This window comes from Cricetulus griseus, chromosome 2 (genome assembly GCF_003668045.3).
Source record: "Cricetulus griseus strain 17A/GY chromosome 2, alternate assembly CriGri-PICRH-1.0, whole genome shotgun sequence".
NCBI classification, from domain to species: Eukaryota; Metazoa; Chordata; class Mammalia; order Rodentia; family Cricetidae; genus Cricetulus; species Cricetulus griseus.
In genome coordinates, this window is record NC_048595.1 from 32,848,576 (window position 1) to 32,867,893 (window position 19,318).

Genomic DNA, 19,318 nt, shown 5'->3' on the forward strand with positions numbered 1-19,318 from the left:
GGTGCAGAGGACCCCTTTAAAAGATAGGCCCCTGCACCTTTACGCTCTGTCTGTCTCTCTCTCCCCGTTTCTCTGTTTCCCCGCTCTCTCTCTCTATGGCGACCGGCCATGGCGGTCAGCCATTACCCTGTTCCTCTTCTTAGTCTCCCCATTCTACCGGGCCTTATAATAAACTTATAGTCAATATGTCTGTCTCAATATTTCTCTTTTCTTCTTTTTAAACAAAAGAATAACATGCAGGATACCCAGTTTGTCGCATGGGTGCTGGGATGCCCTGATCCTCCTGAACCATCTGTTCAACGCCAGTTCCAAAAGGATATGGCAAACCATGTAGGTAATCCCAGCATTTGGGACGCTGAGGTAGGAATATCGTTGAGCTCAAAGCCAGCCCTTGATAAGCAGCAAGACTGTCTCAAAAACATTTAAGGTGAAAAAAAAATATTTTAGAAGAGACAAAACTCGAATCAAGGCCTTAAAGGACGTAGCAATCTAACGTCTCCACAACCGAGCCAGAAAGGGTAAAGAGTGGTAGGCAGGAGATGAGGCTAGGTAGTGTGAGGTCTCTACTTTCAGGTCTTCGCTACCAGCGGTGGCAAATAAATGGCATTCGGGCCTTCGTATACACAGCTGGATTTACGTTAAATATGCAAATCCCCCACACACGATTTACAAGCACAAAGGTTGTTTCTTAAACTGCAACTCTGTGGGAAATGAGTTGGAAGCTTGCGACAGAAATGAAATCACATTTCCAGGATCCCGAATGAGCCAGCCTACGTAACATTTTACAACACGGAGGGTGATTCTGAGGGTTCTCCCCTCGTGGGTGCCGCCTCGGGGGCAGGGGACACCCAGTGTGACGGCTCAGCAAATGCTGTCTGCCGGTCACTCATTTGTACTGCACTAGTACAGTCACGCGAGTAGGGAGCCCGCCGCCTTCGGCGAAGATGCCTGCACTCCCTCGCTTCTGCGCCTTCTCCCCTCATCCCCGCCTTCCCTCAGAACCGACCCGCTCTACAACACCAGTGTCCGCCTTCCCGGCGGTCCGCGCCGCGCTTCCGGGGGCGGGGCCCAACCCCGGTCGGTTTCCACGGCCCCTGTGCTTTGGCTGAATTCAGCAAGGCCGGTCCCCGGAAACTGGACTTCTACTTCCGGGTCAGAGCCATGGCGGTGGCAAATTCAAGTCCAGTCAATCCGGTGGTCTTCTTTGATGTCAGCATCGGCGGCCAGGTGAGGTGCGGGAGGCCCGGCGGACCTGCGCGGCTGGGCAGGACACGGGTGAGGGAGGCAGCCGAGACTGGCTGGGCCAGGGCGGCCGAGGTGGGCGCTTCCGAGCTGCGTGGGCTGCGGTCGTGGACTGAGCCTTCTTGCGTCTCCCGTCACTTGCAGGAGGTTGGTCGCATGAAGATCGAGCTGTTTGCAGACGTGGTGCCTAAGACGGCAGAGAACTTCAGGTGAGGAGATGCTCCACTGAATCAGCGTGGCTGAGCCCGAAGCCGGCCTCGGGGCGCTCTTTGCAATGTCTGCCTCTGTCCATCCGTCCACTGCCTTGTGCTCTGTGCTCTGTGTATTATTGCACTGGCCGAATAGCTACCGGGTTTGACCGTTCCTGTGTCAATTTGTGATATTAGTTTACATGGCTGCATGCCCTGACATCCGGCCGACCAGTTAGTGGACTTGCTGGCCCCACTGTTTGTACCCTCATCTCCCGATATTAGAGATGCTCCGGGCAGCGATGGCATGGTAACTGTTCATTGTTTCTTTCCTTTTAGGCAATTCTGCACTGGAGAGTTCAGGTCAGTCTCAGATGTGTTTGACCTCTATTCCTCCTACTCCTGAAGGGTGTCCTGGAGGTTTGGTGAGGGTATTGGGGAACCATGGGCAAGTCTTGAGTGGTGGAAGATGATATTCAGAGGGTGTCTTCTTTATCGATGCGTTCTTTAGCTTGCTTCTATCCAAATCTTTCTGAGAGTCCTTTTAGCCTCCAGTGTGTCCCAAACGGAAAGGACCCATGGTTATTTGTCATCACTCCAAGTCTTTCTTTTTGGTTACAGAAAAGATGGTGTTCCAATAGGATACAAAGGAAGCACCTTCCATAGGTAAGGCTTTTGGCAAACTGTTAATGCAGTCATCACTTGGTATCTGTGCAGGCAATCCTGAACACCTGAGTACACCTATGGTAGATTAGGTTTGTTGTTTAAAGTGTCATGTCCAGGGCTGAGGATGTAGCTTGGTGGTAGAGAATTTTCCCAGCATACCTGAGACCCTGGGTTCAATACTCAGCACCACAGGCACCGTAAGTCATCCTAGATGTAGAAATGATGGCAAGGAAAACACTATCAGTTGGGTGCAGGTGCAGTTCCATAGGCTTCTATACCCAGCTTTTATGTGGGTTCTAGGGATCTGAACTCAGGTCCTCATGCCTCATTAACAAGGACTTTACCCACTGAACCATCCCCCTGGTTCCAGGTAGAGGCTTTGGTAATAATTACTATTATCAGGCAGTCATCTGCAGGAACCTGACCTTCTTGAATGCCTTGCTTTCTGTGTTTACCAATTTTTGTTAGGGTTTGACAGAAGTTGTTCCACTTTAATCCTGAAATTTTTGTGTCATCCATATCAGGGGCTTTAGAATTATGGTCTTTAATCCTTCCCAGCATCCTTGTGAGGTAGTATGTGTAATCTGCCTTCTTTAAGGAAGGAAACTGGGGCTAAGAAAGGACTATGCCTGGGTATATAACAGCTTACATTACCCTGTGTGTGTGTGGCAGTCCATTTCACATATATTTGCTGTTGTTCTTTCTTTCCCCCCAGATTTTCATTAAGCCCTTGACTTTTTTTTTTTTTTTTTTTTTTTTTTTTTTTTGTAAATATGTTATTTCTTCCTGACAGGTTTCAGCCCTTTTCTGTTGTTCAGGTGCTCACTCATATACCTTAGATCAACACAAAGATGCCCCTGGAGCTTAAAACAAGTTATGGTTCGTAATCCCTCATCTTGCTCAACTCCAGGGGTGAAGACTCAGTCTCTAAGCCACGGTGATAAACATTGTACTTCAGAAAAAATTACTAAGCTGCTATGTTGGTGACCAAACCACTGAATCCTTCCCTCGGGAATTTTTTGTTTGTTTTGTTTTTACTCTGTTTCAGGGTCATAAAGGATTTCATGATTCAGGGTGGAGATTTTGTTAATGTAAGTACTGCTGTTTTTTCTTTGCTATTCTTCCTATAGGGCTCCAGTCTTGAGATTTAAGAATAATAGCTAAGTTAAATGGAGAGAGCATGGACTAGGGGATGCACTGTAGAATTGCTGGTACTGCTGACTGTGCCCTTAGAACATATACCAATACTAAACTTGAATCATTAACTCCCATTGTCCAAACCTGAGCTTTTTTGTTACCAAAAATTGGACTTTGCTAGTCTACCTATAGACAGATGATCTAAGACCACATTCTTTGACCACAGAAAACTTTGAAATTAGCTGCAGCCCCCCTCCCCCACAGGAAGTGAGCCAACTGCTTGTATGCCCTATTTTTCCTTCCACTTCTGGTGTCCCTCTCTAAAATTGTAGTTTTTTGTTTGTTTTTGTGGTCTGTCTTTTTTCCTTTTGAAAGCTGAGGGGTTTTTTTGTTTTATTTTGGTTTTTGTTTTGTTTTGTTTTTTGTTTCTCAAGACAAGGTTTTTCTGTGGTTTTGGAGGCTTGCCTGGAACTAACTCTCATAAGACTAGGTTGGTCTCGAACTCAAAAAGATCCGCCTGCCTCTGCTTCCCGAGTGCTGTGATTAAAGGCGTGCGCCACCACCACCTGGCTGATAACCACAAGCCAGTTAGTGGCAAGGGGTCAGGAGAGGCAGGCAATTCAAAGGGTGTTTGCTCTGCTTGCTGAGGTAGCCCAAGGATCTGTCCTTCACTGCTGACCATGACATTTTGTGACTATGCTATTTGTTTCCCCATCCCAGCTTTGGAGTGTGCCCAATAAATTTTCTTTCTTAAACCTGCTTTTCCCTTAGCCACCCAACTCTGTACACGCTATTTCTTTACTGTTAATGTTGTTTAGGCGGGTATGTTGCCAACTCCTTATGTCTGAGAGACGATCTTTTCCCTTTAGATATAAATTTAGTTAGGTTCTTGTGAGTTTTTAAAGACCTTTAGGCTGAATCCTGCTGTCACTTGTGCTATGTTTCAACTGTGTAGTTCTATAAAGCTAGGGAATCTGGGAGACTGGAGAGGTAGCTCAGTGGTTAGGAAGAACACCTGCTGTTCTTCCAAAGGACTTGAGTTCCTGGCTCATAATTGTCTACAACTCCATTTCCAGAGTATCTGACACTTCTGGGCTCTGTGGGCACCAAAACTTATGTTACCATAAGTTTTACCATACATACAACAAACACAAAATTAAAAATAATACAAATAAATCCATTTTTAAAACTGGGAAATTTGGGATCAAAAGATTAAGAGCACTGGTGGCTCTTCCAGATGATCCAGATTTGATTCCCAGCACCCACATGGCAGCTCATAGCCATCTGTAACTCCAGCTCCACAAGTTTGAAAATGAATAAGAAGGGGTATATAGGAGCTTTGGAGGGAGGAAAGGAAAGGGGAAATGATGTGATTATGATCTCAAATTAAAAGAATTTTTTTTTTTTTTTGGTAGCACAGTTCCAGTATGAGGTCATTTGGGGGTAATTTTATTCATAAAGTTCTTACACAAACTATTACCCCTGGATTAGTAAGTGCCACATACAAGAAAGTGGTCTTAATTCTGCATGGGGCAGTATTTCCTATAAGTGCTACATGATGAGCACACAGACATAACTCATTCTTTAAAAAAAACTAACGCAAAGTAGAATATTCAACCCCCATCTCCTGTAATAAAAAGTAGTGCTGCGATCTATTGCCCAGATTTGGTTTTTGTCCTGATCATTTACAAAGGGTTTCCCAATGACTTGCATCATTGGGGCTGTGAATAAGAGTTCTTTCTTTGCTTTGAAGAGTGGCCTGTCTACTCCTTCCTCTGCTTCTTGTCTTCATGTTCATGTTCCTTAGGGCGACTGCTATCAAAGGGTCTTTTAGAACCACCAAGATTATCATCCCTAAGGAGAAATCTTTTTTAAAATAATGATAAAACTTAAAAAGAAAAAAAGAAAAGCTTGGCTTTAAGTGCAACAGTGTTTCTTCCCCCATGCAGTGTGTGTGTTCATGAGTAAGCATGCAGGTGTGCATGTGTGTGGGTGGGTGGGTGTACACAAGTGGGCATGCAGGTGTGCAAGCCTATGATGTGTGCCTCTGGGTATGGAGCCAGAGGTAGACACTGGGTGTTTTCTATCAGTCACTTACTGCCTTGAAACAAGGTTTCAGTAGATGGGTTACTGATTGGTTCAGCTAGGGGAGCTGGCCAGCTAGCTCTCAGTGTCTGCCTGTCTCCACCTATTAATGCTGGAGTAGAGGCCTGTACAGCCATGCCTGGACTGACTGGCTGACTCTAACTTCCTTCCTTCCTTCCTTCCTTCCTTCCTTCCTTCCTTCCTTCCTTCCTTCCTTCCTTCCTAATATGTGTGCTAAGGATTTGAACTCAGGTCTTCATGCTTGGATATAGCAAGCATTTTTACCCACTGAGCCATTCTCCCCAGCCCTATCAGTATTCCTCTGGTTTTCAGGGTGCCCAATACTCCAGGCCACTAACATATCTCTTTTCTACTCAGGGAGATGGTACTGGAGTTGCTAGCATTTACCGAGGCCCATTTGCAGATGAAAATTTCAAACTTAGACACTCAGCTCCAGGCCTGCTTTCCATGGTAAGTGACTCAGTTAAGATTTGGGGTTAGATGAATAGCAGGTTTCTGGTGCCTTGTTGAGACCCAGCTCTGTGTCTTGGATTAAAAGCAAGTGTTTCTCTTGCTTCAGTCAGGCTTCACTAGCACCTACCCCTTCTTCCTTCCTTGGTCTGATTTTATGTGTGGTGGCTCACTCTTGTGATTCTAAAGCTCAAGAGACTGATCTCTATAGGTTTGATGCCAGCCTGGGCTACAGAAATGAGACCCTATTTGGGGGGTGGGGGGAAGAACAAAACAAAATGAGACTGCTTCTGAGAAGGTAATTTCAAGGGAAGAGATGTGGCTGCAAAGTTTCAGATTCTCAGCTGGACTAGGGTGGGGTTCAGTTGGAAGAATGGCCAGTAGTTTGCAGAAGGCCCTAGGTTGTTCTCCAGCATAAAGTAAGCATGTGCACATTTATAATCCCAGTATTTGGGAGACTGAGGTAGGAGGGTCGGACTTCAAGCCCAGCCTCAGGTATATAATGAGTTCCAGAACAGTCTAGGTTACATGAGACATTGTCTCAAATCCCTTCTGCCTTCCCCCAAAAAGTAAAATTCATCAGTGAATGATTGGGACAGTGCAGGGCCTGGAAAGATGGTTCAGTGGGTAAGATCACTTCTGTTCTTGCAGGGGACCCAAGTTTGGTTCCCAGTACCCACATCACAGCTAATGACTGCCTACAACTATAGCTCCTGGGGATCCTGCATGAATATAGTGTGTATAAAGTTATAACAGGAACAATAAACAAGTAAATAAATTGTAATACATTGCAAAACCACTGCAGACAGCTGATTGCGTAGGCAGTGTGTCTTTTCTTAGCTGGTAACTAATTTGTAAGTATAATCTAGTTGTAGCTAATTTGCAGCTAATACACTAAGTCAAGTCCTGTAAGGAGGGAAAGGGGGCTATAGTAAGACAGCTCAGCCAGTAAAGACAAGGGATAAAAACACCTGCTGCACATGCCCAAGTTCAATACTAGCCCCACGAGAAGGTGGAAGCAGAGAACTCTACAAAGCTATTTTCTGACCTCACACACACACACACAAAATCACATACAATTTTTTAAAAATTTAGAAGAAAAAAACAGAAGGGAAACCAGCTAGAGAAGAGTGAGGGAGCCGGCTGAGAGGATCTAGGAAGAAAATTAATAAGAACAGGATATAATAAATGTACATATGAAAATTCCACAATTAAAGCCATTACTCTGTGTGTTAACCTAAAAACTTAGTTAAATCTTGTGTTTGCTTGTTTGAAATGAACAGTCATTCCCATTACAAAACCTCACACTGGGGGCTCAGTGGGTAAAGGGGCTTACCACCAAGTCTGATGACCTGAATTCAGACCCCAAGACCCATGTGATTGGAAGAGAGGCATGACTCCTACAATACCTCACACTATGAAGAGTGAAGAATTTAGATCCTCAAATGTGAGGACTCTGTCCTGTTTATCCATGTGTCCTTGTCTAGCCCCGTGTTCATAATAGGTGCTCAATTAGGTACATTTAGAGTTTTGGACTTTGTGGGAAATCTTACCCTCACCTAATATGGCCAGAGAAACTTACTTCAGGTATGTTTGGTTCCTATCAGGCAAACAGTGGTCCCAGTACAAACGGCTGCCAGTTCTTTATCACATGTTCTAAGTGTGATTGGCTGGATGGGAAGCATGTAGTGTTTGGTAAGTCTTACTCCCATCCCACTGTCCCAGTCATCTATCTTGGGCCTGCCACATTCTCTTCACTCACTAAACGTGTTCAGCTTCTGTAGCTACTCTAGGCTAGGGAAGATGGATGTGGTGGTTGGCTAGAACTCAGAAAAGACAAGGGTATTCCAGTAAATACACATGAAATAAATAATAAAGAAATGCCCTGCTGGCATTGATGGTGCATACCTTTAATCCCAGCACTCGGGAGGCAGAGGCAGGCAGATCTCTGTGAGTTCGAGGCCAGCCTGGTCTCCAGAGTGAGTGCCAGGATAGGCTCCAAAGCTACACAGAGAAACCCTGTCTCGAAAAACAAAAAACAAAAAAGAAATGCCCCAGAGGCAGCATGGAAGAGTGTGCCTGCCTTTGGGGTAACTCAGAGCCAAGCATGCATCCTAGTTTCCTGTGTATATTCCTTGTGACTTTGGGCAAGTCAGCTTACCTCGCTAAACCTCAGTTTCCTTACACTGTAAGGTGCTAACCGAGAATGGTTACTGGGAGCTGGAAATCACTGTGCCATCACCATGAAGGAAGCCTTGATTTAATGTTCTTCCTGCAGGAAAAATCATTGATGGACTTCTGGTGATGAGGAAAATCGAGGTTGGTCCTGCTTGGGTGTCCTCGTGGTAGCCTTTTTGGTCAGGTACCTTCTGCCTATTAATGAGGAACTAGAGAAGGGTAAATGGGCTTCAGTTTGCTAGATAGATTTGTCATTATCCTCAGTTACAGGCTCCCTTGGGGAAGAGAGGCGAGGTCAAGCTTTCTTGGCCGAATTCAGTAACCCGCCCAGTATATACTTGGGTTTGGCCTCTGATCCTGATGCCCACTTGGTAAATTCCACTTCTTGGCATTGCATTCAGGATCCTTGGTGACCTGTACTCTGCCTACCCCTCCATGACCCCTTCTGCCACTGCCTTCTCTGTCCAGTGGCATCAAGCTCCTGGCTTTTCTCTAAGGAGATTGGCCATACAGGTGCGTGCCTCCTGCTCTTCCTCACCCTAAGCCTTGGCTACAATCCTTCTCTCTACCTGAAGAGTTCCTTCTTTGGGATCTTACCTACCCTTCCTGGCCCAGTTAAGATGCCCCCTCTTCTGTGACTCTATAAATGGGTCCCTTCCTAGTCAGTGCTCTTCTGACTTGCTACATTGTTACTTTGTGGGGCTATAGCCTCTGTGTTACTTTTCTCTTTGATCTGTTACACTTTACTGTCTGTCAGGACACACCCCACATCAGTCTGATCTTGGTCCCTTCCTTAGGGAATGGAAGCAAGGGGATGAGCAGATGCCCAAGTGTATCTCATGTTTTTGTGCTTTGTTTTCTAGAATGTTCCCACAGGCCCTAACAATAAACCCAAATTGCCGGTGGTAATCTCACAGTGTGGGGAAATGTAATCTAGACCAAGACTGAACCAGGTAAGTTAGTTATCTCTTCTCCCTGGTTAGAATCATGGCTTGAGTTACACTCTGGCCCTGGACACATGGGGAAGGGCCCAGGATCAGCATAGGAAGACTTGGTGGACTTTGCTGAGCTCCCGTTGAGGGCCCTACCCTGCCTGGGGAGTAGAAGAATCATGGCTTGAGGGAAACTTTCCACTCACAGATGTGGATTGAGTTGTAAATAGATGTTTTTATCCCACTAGCAGCTCCCAAATAAATACACAAAGGCTTATATTAATTACAAATGCTTAGCTGATAGCTCAGGCTTATTACTAGCTAACTCTTACATTTAAATTAACCCATATTCCTTATTTATGCTCTGCCACATTGGTACCTTTTCTCAGTAAGGTTTGCCCATCTTGCTTTCTCTGCCTCTGCCTGGCAACTCCTCTGTCTCCGCCCTTCTTCCTCCCAGAATTCTCTCTGTAACAGGCTGTCTTGCCCAATCTCTTCCTGCCCACTATCATCCAATCAGCTTTTTATTAACGATGAGAGCAATGCACATTTACAGTGTACAAAGATTGTTCCACAGCATTGAGTCCATTTCCTTTGCATGTGAGCTTGGAGCAGGCACTCCAGAGCATGTTTCCTCAGCTGTCAGGAGAGGATGTCAACCTGAGGGTCATTGTGAGGAGCAAAAGGTGGGACACTGGAAATACTCCCTTTTCTACTGCTTCACAGAGTGTCACGCTGAAAAGGACCTGATTCCCAGGTGACTGCACTGGGACTAGCCTGGTGTCCAGTCCTGGAGTATGGGCCTCACATGCAGCTTTCCCAGGCTTCCTTCAGCTTGCTATTTGCCACTGGCTGCTCTGGCACTGGGGCCTTCTGAAAAAGAACTGAGAGGTACTCCGAGGAGACAATTCATGCTCTGGGGCGAAAGCTAGTAATCTGAGTGACTTGTGTGTTACAGCACACTAGGTTAAAATGCATCAGTCCACCTCTGTGAGGGAGAGGTCATGGTGTTTCATTTGCCTTTTAAGTTTTTTTTCAAACCTACAGAAAATTTGGAAAAATATTGATTATTAATCACCCAGAACCTCACAGCTAGGGTCACCAGTGTTGGACATTTGTTTGTGGCTATGCCACCCCACCCTCCATTTTCATGCCACATCCTCATCTTCACTGTCTTCTTTGTCTTTCTTTCCTTCTCATTCTAATTGTAGACCTCTTGATACTTCACCCTTAAGCATTTCAGCAGGGAGCCCCTAAAATTAAGACTAATTAATAAGACTAAATAAACAGTGACTGGGCGTTGGTGGCGCACGCCTTTATTCCCAGCACTCAGGAGACAGATGCAGGTGGATCTCTGTGAGTTCGAGGCCAGCCTGGTCTACCGAGTGAGTGCCAGGATAGGCTCCAAAGCTACACAGAGAAACCCTGTCTCGAAAAACCAATATAGTAATAATATTCCCCAACATTGACCACTGAGCCATCGCTCCTGGCCCCTGGTGGTTTACTTTTAATTGTACAAGTAGCACAATACAGTTTCCATGTGAAAACTTTTTTAAAATTTTTTTATTTGAATTAGAAAGATTATTTTACATGTCAATCCCAGTTCCCTCTCCCTCCCCTCCATGTGAAAACTCTTAACACCAAAGTGATAAAATAGAATCTTCTCTCCCCTCCCCCAAAGTTACTTCCTGTTAGTTTGAAGCGTGTTCACCTTTTCTCTGTCAATCTGTTTTTGGGAAGATTGTTTTCTCCTAAATGACATCATGCTATGGTGTTGATCTTGCTTTTTTTTTTTTTTTAAGATTTTTTTTTTAAAGATAGATTTATTTATTTATTTATTTATTTATTATGTGTACAGTGTTTGGCACCAAATGTCATTACAGATGGTTGTGAGCCACCATGTGGTTGCTGGGAATTGAACTCAGGACCTCTGGAAGAACAGGCAGTGCTCTTAACCTCTGAGCCATCTCTCCAGCCCCATGATCTTGCTTTTTTTCCCCTCCCTTTTTATTGTTTTATTATTTTTTTATTGTTGTATATGTGTGTAGGGATGTGCATGTGAGTTCATGTAGTACCCAAGGAGGCCAGAGGACTCGGATCTCCTTAGATTCTATTAGTGTTATAGGCAATTGTCAGCTGCTCAGTATGAGTACTGGGTCCTCTCTGTTAAGGGTGGTAAGTACCCTTAACCGCTTGAGCCATCTCTTCTGCCCGTTGGGGTTTGTTTGTTTTTATCTCTTCATATTTGGCATCACATCTTGAAACTTTGCCTTTTTACTTCACATAAAGCTAACTTATATTTCATAAATAAATAAATAAATAAATAAATAAACTGGGCTAGTGAGATGACTCCTTGGGTAAAAGTATTTGCCATGCAGGCCTGAATTTGTTTCCCATGTCCCACCATGGAAAAAAGCCAACTTCTACAAATTGTTCTCTGATTTCCACATGGGTACCATGCATGTATATCCACATGAATATTGATAAAAAAAAATTTTGTTCTTGAGACATGGTTTCTCTGTGTAACCCTGGCTGTCCTGGAACTCACTTTGTAGACATGCTGGCCTCCAACTAAGATCCACCTGCCTCAGCCTTCCAAGCACTGGAAATAAAGGTGTGTGCCATCACCACCTGGCTAAAACTATCCCAGCCTAGTCTACAGAGTTCCAAAACAGTGAAGGCAACACAGAGAAACCTTGTCTTGAAAACAAGAGAAAGATTTGAATCTTTAAAAAAAAAATACGGATTATATAAGTCATTTCTGCTGTGTTTACTTCCTTTACATTGTAATTGGTAACTGTATTCGCCAGAATGTTTTAGAAAACATTAGCAAACTCAAGTTTGATGATGATTAAACAGGTCTGTCTTGTTTGTTCATTTACTTGGGTACAGGGTCTTATATTGTAGATCAGGCTGGTCTGGATCAGAGATCTGCCTGCCTCTGCCTCCCAAGTGCTGGACTTAAAGGAGTGCACTTGTTTGTTTTTGCTTTTTTGGCCAAGGCTGGCCTAAAATTGGCCAAAGATGATATTGAATTCCTAATGCTCCTGCCTTTGTCCCCCAAATGCTAGGATTACAGATGTGGGTCACCATGCCCACCAGTTTGTTTCTTTCAATTAAAGTCTCTGCTGAGACAGACCTCAACATAATCCTCCTGCCTCCTAGGTGTGTGGTTACAAGGACACCTATACCAAATTTACTTGCCTCAGCCATGATAAAATATTATCACACCTAGCTAGATGTAGTGGCACACACCTTTAATCCCAGCACTCAGGAGACGAGCAGGAAGATCTCTACAAAGGGAGTTACAGGACAGAGAAATGCTGTCTTAAAAAACAAACAAAAAAATTTAGCTGGGTGTGGTAGGACACACCTGTAATTCTGTAATCCCAGCCAGAGAGAGGGGGGGGGGGCAAGAGTGTGACAAGTTTGAGGTCTGCCTAGATTTAAGAATGTTTTTAAGGCTAGCCTGGCAATTTAGTGACCCTGTATAAAAGAGGGGACAGGTGAACCTGCTCAGTGGCAGGTAAAGGTGCTGGCTGACAAGCATGTAGACCTGTTTAATCCCCAGGACCAACTGGTAGAGAGAGAGAACTGACTCCTGCAAATTTCCCTCTGGCATGTCCTTTGACACTTGCACACCCATATGCATATCCACGAATAAATTAATTAAATTTTTTTGATAGAATCTCAGCATTTAGAGGCTGAGGCAAGATTGCCACAAGTTCACAGCAGCAGCAGCTTGCCCACCTGAAAAAAAGGAAGGCTTGCCAGGAGTTGGTGGCGCACGCCTTTAATGCCAGCACTCGGGAGGCAGAGGCAGGTGGATCTCTGGGAGTTTGAGGCCGACCTGGTCTACAGAGTGAGTGCCAGGATAGGCTCCAAAGCTACACAGAGAAACCCTGTCTCGAAAAACAAAAACAACAACAAAAAGGCTGTAGTGTTGCTCAGGAACGCAAAGCATACACAGAGTCTGTCTCTACTATAGCAAAGGAGAAGAAAAATATGTGAAGTTGTGATTTGATGACATTGAGATTATTGGTCCCTTAATGGCTTTCCTGCTTTGTCTTATCCAACTAACCTTCACTACTCCAATCGTAATATCCTCTGTAGTATAGAGTCTATACCCTTTGAAATTTCTATACTTTTTCTACATACTTAGGAAATTGTATCTATTTATTGTAATAGTGGAGGTCAAAGGACAACTTTTTAAGTCTGTTCTCTCCTACCATGTGAATCCCTGGGATCAAACTCATGCTCGGCAAAAAAAAAGATCTTAACTCTCTGGGCCATCTCATTGGCTTGGAGTCTTGTTTAATTTTGAGACAGGGTCTCACTATCACCTTGACTGGCTTGTTTTGCTCTATAGACCAGGCTGTCCTCGAACTCACAGAGATCTGCCTTTGCCTTCCTGGTGCTGGATTAAAGGCGTGTACCACCTCCACCCAGTTTAGGAATTCTTTTTTGTTTGTTTTTCAAGACAGTAGTTGTTTTGGGGTTTTTGTTTTGGTTTTTGTTTTTTTGTTTTTGTTTTTTGTTTTGTTTTGTTTTGAGACAGGGTTTCTGTGTGGCTTTGGAGGCTGTCCTGGAACTAGCTCTTATAGACCAGGCTGGCCTTGAACTCCCGAGTGCTGGGATTAAAGGCGTGCACCACCACCACCACCACCACCACCACCACCACCACCTCCTCCTCCTCCAGCTCAGGAATTCTTTGTTAGTGGCACAGGGATGTGTAGTTTAGTGATAAGGTCTTTGCCCAGCACACACAGGACCCTAGATTCAGTGACCAACACCACAAGAAGCAAAACAAAAACCAACCTTATTTACATTGGAATCTCCTTTCTAAACAGTTCTTTATAGAACTAGAAAGCCTTGTTGGGGACTCCAAGAATCATTAGCCTGCCTCCCCACTATTAGCAAAAGACATTTAGCTCTTTCTCTATCAAAGTCCCTCTTGTAGCCCAAGTGGAACAAATTCCTCCGTGGTCATTCACATTCCAGAGGCCCTCCAGACTGGGACTGTCCAGTGGACAGCCTGTGTGCAGTGATGGAAATGCCTGTGTCTGTACCCTAGACAGAAGCTAGAGCTGATTGCCATCCGCCTGTGGTGACTAAGCACATGTGGGACTCGGCTGGTGTGGCTGAGGCTGAGGGGATGTTTTTTTTCTTTGGTTTGGTTGGTTTTTTGTTTGTTTTTCAAGACCGTTTCTCTGTGTAACAGTCCTGGCTATCCTGGAACTCACTTTGTAGACCAGCTGGCCTCACAAAGCTCCACCTGCCTCTGCCTTCCTAGTGCTGGTATTAAAAGCATGTGCCACCACCACCTAGCTACTTTACTTAATTAAATCTGAAGAGTCACATTTAGCTGTAATGGCTGCCACATCATATAGTAAGCTCTAGACTTGGGCTCCAATTCAGTCCTCTAACCCTGACTTGCTCAGGCTTGTGCTGAAGGTAATACTTAGGGACATGGCTGTGACATCAGTTATCCTGGGTAGTTCAGCCACTGCAGAGACTGAAGATCACTTGAGCAGGGAATTTAAGGTTAACCTGAGCAAAGCATAGCAGCGTAGCATACCCACATTTTGTTTTGAAGACAAAGTGCGTGCTGAGTAAACCTGAGAGCCTGTGTGCAGAAGCTAGAGAGATGATGGTGCAGTGGTTAAGAGCATTCCTTGCTCTTGCAGAGGGTTCATTTCCTGCAACCACACAGAGCTTACAACTATCCATAACTCCAATTCTAGGAGATCTGACACCTTCTGACCTCCTTGGGCACCAGGCACATATGTGATGCACATACATACATGCAGGCAAGCACTCATACACATAAGGGTTTGTTTTTGTTTTTTAGCCCTTATCCTCTGTTTTAAGTTGTCAGGGAACGTAGAGACCCGTCTGCTGTAAAAAGGGTTGGCAGATGGCTGTCCACTTTGGATTTCTTCATGGTGAGACTTGGGACAGATTTTCCTTAATCTGTCCCGAGAAATGATGAAGCAGCCTGCCATTTTCTTTTTCAAGTGAAAATTTACAGGCTTCTCTAACCTCCCAGAAAGGTTTGTTTTTGTTTTAATATTTTATATGTGTGTTTTGCCTGAATGTGTATCTTGTACACTATGTACATGCCTGGTGCCCAAGGAGGTTGGAAGAGGACATCAGAAGCGCTGAAACTGGAGTTGTGGTTGTGAGCTACCATGTGGTGCTGGGATTTGAACCAGGTGTTCTGGAAGAACAGGCAGTGAGTGTTCTTAACCACTGAGCCATCTCTGTGTCGCCGTCCCCCAAGTGTTTTTCTTATTCCACAAGTTTGTTTTGGGTGGAATGATGGTTAAGAGCCATACAGAAGACTCTAAGACCTATTGGGCAATTGTGTGGTTGGATTGGGGCAGTGCAGGAGGATGGGACTTGTTTGTAACAAGAGTCTCAGCCTTCTGAACATCCAAATTATAGGCATGAGACCCCACACCGAGCATTGCTTTGCATACTATAATGTACTTCAGATCTCCAGAAGGATTTCCTAGAGAGCTAGCTTTGAATTTTCACAGGTAATAGTGAGTGGCAGAGCTCAGCATGGGGATGACAGGGTTGTCCTTTCAAGGAGAATCCCAGCCCAGGAGGAGATGACATCCTGGTGCTCCAGCAAGAATCACTGTGTTCACCGGGCGTTGGTGACACATGTCTTTAGTCCTAGCACTCAAGGCAGAGGCAGGCCATGTCTGTGAGTTCGAGACCAGCCTGGTCTACAAGAGTTCCAGGACAGATCGAAAGCCACAGAGAAACCCTGTCATGGATAAAGAAAAAAGAAAAATTATTGTGTTCAGAGTCTCACTTGATCATGCAGTGGAACTTGCATGATATTGCCTGGCACTGACAATCAAATAAGGATGCCAGAAGAGAGACGAGTACCCTAAATACCAACCAGGTGTGCCATGGGATGTATTGCCTGCCTATTGAGGGTGTGACAGTGTTCCCTGCTCTGAGAGTGGGAAGCTCTGCCATAATGGAGGTAGAGTGTCTGGCTCTCCTCCAGTCCAAAGGCAAGACTCCTACATTGTCTTAATATTCACGGTGTGGCTCTTCCACACAGTAGCATTCCTCCTAATGAAAAAGAAAAGAGGATCTGTGTGTACTGGCAAGATCTAAAATAAATAAAGTGACTATTGGAGATCATTATGCTGTACAAACATGGCACTCTGTTGAATGGTTTAGAATTTTTGGAGCTAAATAGCACATTGCTAGTAGTAGATACTTCCACTAAGTAGAAACAGCAAAGACTTTCTTTTCAGTTTATGTTGTCCTATTTATGCTTGAATTCTACACTGAACTTAAATATACTGTATGTATATGCCCCATTCTTTCCATTCTCTCCCTGAAGTATATCTATGGCTAGCATCAGTTTAGAAATCTGCCTCTGGCCTTCCAGCTCTTCTGGGTTGAGCTCAGTCAGTGGTTCCCGCCAGATACTGTCACACACTTAGTACAGTGTGTTGCAGTGTTTATATTAGGTTGTCTTTGTCTTGACTGAGAACACCCTGAAGTAAGGGCCATATTGAGAACATATTGCCTGGTGTCATAGACATTTGCCTCAGGTATACTCACTAAGCTGTTAATAATGTACTTATGCTTTTTTTTTTTTTTTTTTGGTTTTGTTTTTTTTGAGACAGGGTTTCTCTGTGTAGCTTTGGAGCCTATCCTGGCACTCACTCTGGAGACCAGGCAGGCCTTGAACTCAGAGGTCCGCCTGCCTCTGCCTCCCTGGTGCTGGGATTAAAGGCGTGCACCACCACATCCAGCTACTTATGCATTCTTACACACTTTGAGGATTTACATTGTGATTCCAGAACTCACATAAGGCAGTTGCTAAGAGAGAGACAGCAGTATACATTCAGCACAGTTAACCTGGAAGGCCATGGACAGCAAGCCATCAAAGCCTGATGAGACAGGCCTGAGCTAAGCAGAAAGCCCCAACACTGGTAACTCTGGCTTTAGTCAAGTCATTAAGCCTCTTGGAACTCATTTGTCCCTTTGCATGGAAATAGTATATACAGGCCAGTGAGCTAGTGCAGCAGGTAACAGCACTTGCTGCCAAGCCTAACACCTGAGTTGAATCCCTGGGACCTACATGGTTGAGAGAGCCAACTCATGCAAGTTGTCCTCCTATCTCCATGGCATGCTTGCCCACACATACATTAAATATAAGTTAGAAGTTAATATATACTACAGCATAGGAAAAGGTGAGTAATATGTGTCATGCCTGGTCACACATCACTACATTTTCACGTGGTCCTGGCATCCAAAGGTCTAGTCTCTGGGAAAGATTAGGATCTGGGAGTATTTGTTTCCTGGAGTGTCCCCTTCCTGTTTCTTTGAGCCGTTTACCCCTATCTTCTCACCGACCTGTCTCTACCATTTAGGTCTTCTGCTGTTCTAGGTGACATTCTCCCTTGAGTCTGACAAGCTGGACTAACCTGTGTTTGGGTCCCTGCCTGTGATCCAGGACCTGGAAGTATCACAGATCAGAACAAAGATCTTGTTTAAATTTTGAACTGTAAATAAAGGATTTTTTTTTTTAATTCATGGGTTCTGTTGTTGCTGTTTGTGTTATGATAAAGCTCCAGGGGGACTTTATTTGGGGGACCTTGATGGACTCCATGGCAGGCAAGGGTAACCAAAGTAGAGGGACAAACAATACCAGGCAAGACAGGGCTTAGTGAGAAGTTTTATTAGAAGGGGGAGGAAAGAGAAAAGAGGTAAAGAAACAGAGTCCTGTCTGCCCCAGGGGAACTGCAGGGAAAGAGCTGGAAAAGAGAGCCTAAGTGGGGGATGGGTGGTCTGTCTTTTAAAGGGGTCCTTTGCACCTGCATGTAGGCTAGTACTCATGGAACCCTGGGCTGACCAGGGTAGTGCCTGAGTGCATTCTGGCAGGTGATGGGCAGGCCAGCATAATGCCTGAGTCTTTACAGTTTGTGTTGCTCATTTTTAAAGTAAAACAACTCCAGTGTTTATTCTAATAGAAAGTTTAATTAGGTTTAAGTGAAAAGCCTCCAGAGTCGGATATTTTAATCCCAGAACTCAGGAGGCATAGGCAGTTTCTGTGAGTTTAAAGCTGGCCTGGTAGAGTTAGTTCTAGGTCAGCCGAGGCTGCATCCCTGTCTCAGAGAACAGAGCAGACACGCAGTAACCCTCTGCAGGATCACACTTCATAAGGAGAATAGGTGGGTGGAAGGAGAGCTTTGGAGACAGGGTAAGGAAACCCAAAGTATCAGAAAAGGCAAAAGCAGACTTAGGTCTTGGCCTTCATCCAAAAAAAGAAGAAAAAGTAAAAGGGAAAGTTGGACCTGAGTCAGGGCTAGGTCAGGTGGGCAAACCCAACCTCATGGGAGTTGGTGTGTGTGGTTCTAATTGGCAGCAATGACTGTCTGCCTCCTTGCCTCATGCTTCAGGTAGGACTGGCTCTCCTCAGAGGCCATCATACAGAAGAGCCAAGTGCTGTGTATATAGAAGCCTCCAACTTGAAACAGTTGTAGGGTCCTCTAGGGTTCTGCGGATAGGCAAAAGGAGCAAAGTGCAAGGCAAGCATTTCAGCAGTAGGTAGTACAGTATATCCCAGCAGATTCGATTCCAGAAGCTCTGGAGCCACTGGTGAAGGGGAGGAGAGCATCTGGTAATGTGTCTTGATCTTGATCAAGTAGGAATCATGGGGTGGAGGAATCTACCAGGTCACTTTTGAGCCTTAGAGGTCTTAAGAAGTTAACATTCGCCAGGCGTTGGTGGCGCACACCTTTAATCCCAGCACTCAGGAGGCAGAGGCAGGAGGATCTCTGTGAGTTTGAGGTCAGCCTGGTCTACAGCACGAGTTCCAGGACAGGCTCCAAAACAATACAGAGAAACCCTGTCTCGGAAAAAAAAAATAAAAAATAAAAAAGTTAACATTCTCTAAAACCCAGTTTCCTCATCTGTAGAACAAGGGTGTCCTCTTGTTCTGGGCTGAAAGAGTCCGTGAGGAGAAGGCATTGTTGTACATACCTAACCGCAGCACTTTTGGGAGTGTGAGGCTGGAGGCATACAGTAAATTCAAGGACAACCCTGTTACATCTTGAGACCTAGGGAAGTAGGGAATAGATGATTTTTGTAACACACACCTGTAATCCTAGCCCTTGGAAGGTTAAGGCAGGAGAATCAGGAACTCAAGGCATATACACAGGACATACAAATAATATACCATGAGTTGGGTGTTGGTGGTGGCACATGCTTGTAATCCCAGTACTTGGGAGGCAGAGGCAGGTGGATCTCTGTGAGTTCAAGGCCAACCTGGTCTACATAGTGAATTTCAGGACAGGTTCCAAACCCTGTCTCAGATAGATAGATAGATAGATATGATATGATATGATATGATAGATAGATAACATATGTTAGAAAGGG

At 44.8% G+C, this 19,318-nt stretch overlaps 1 protein-coding gene and 1 long non-coding RNA gene across 7 annotated transcripts in view; one reads left to right on the plus strand and one right to left on the minus strand.

The window, feature by feature from the left end:
* LOC103160683 overlaps positions 1–1,144 on the minus strand; it is a 28,903-nt gene extending 27,759 nt beyond the window's left edge. The window contains exon 1 of the long non-coding RNA XR_004768172.1: positions 1,007–1,144. This is a non-coding gene — a long non-coding RNA (uncharacterized LOC103160683). The remainder of the gene's footprint in view (positions 1–1,006) is intronic.
* Positions 1,093–17,473, plus strand: Ppih (peptidylprolyl isomerase H). Of its 6 annotated transcripts, none has more exons than XR_003481987.2 (11): positions 1,093–1,227; positions 1,387–1,451; positions 1,770–1,793; positions 2,052–2,096; positions 3,145–3,187; positions 5,697–5,789; positions 7,397–7,484; positions 8,068–8,151; positions 8,369–8,480; positions 8,831–8,920; positions 17,311–17,473. XR_003481987.2 is itself a non-coding variant. In XM_027399108.2 (10 exons), exons 1-9 carry the CDS (start codon positions 1,162–1,164, stop codon positions 8,897–8,899), a joined length of 534 nt encoding a protein of 177 aa, XP_027254909.1. In that variant the 5' UTR covers positions 1,093–1,161; the 3' UTR covers positions 8,900–8,920; positions 17,311–17,473. The 6 variants fall into 6 exon arrangements, 3 of the variants coding, with proteins under 3 accessions (XP_027254909.1, XP_027254911.1, XP_027254912.1); XR_004768171.1 differs by having other exon boundaries at positions 17,328–17,473; XR_003481988.2 differs by having other exon boundaries at positions 8,068–8,108.
* Positions 17,474–19,318: the final 1,845 nt, after the last annotated feature.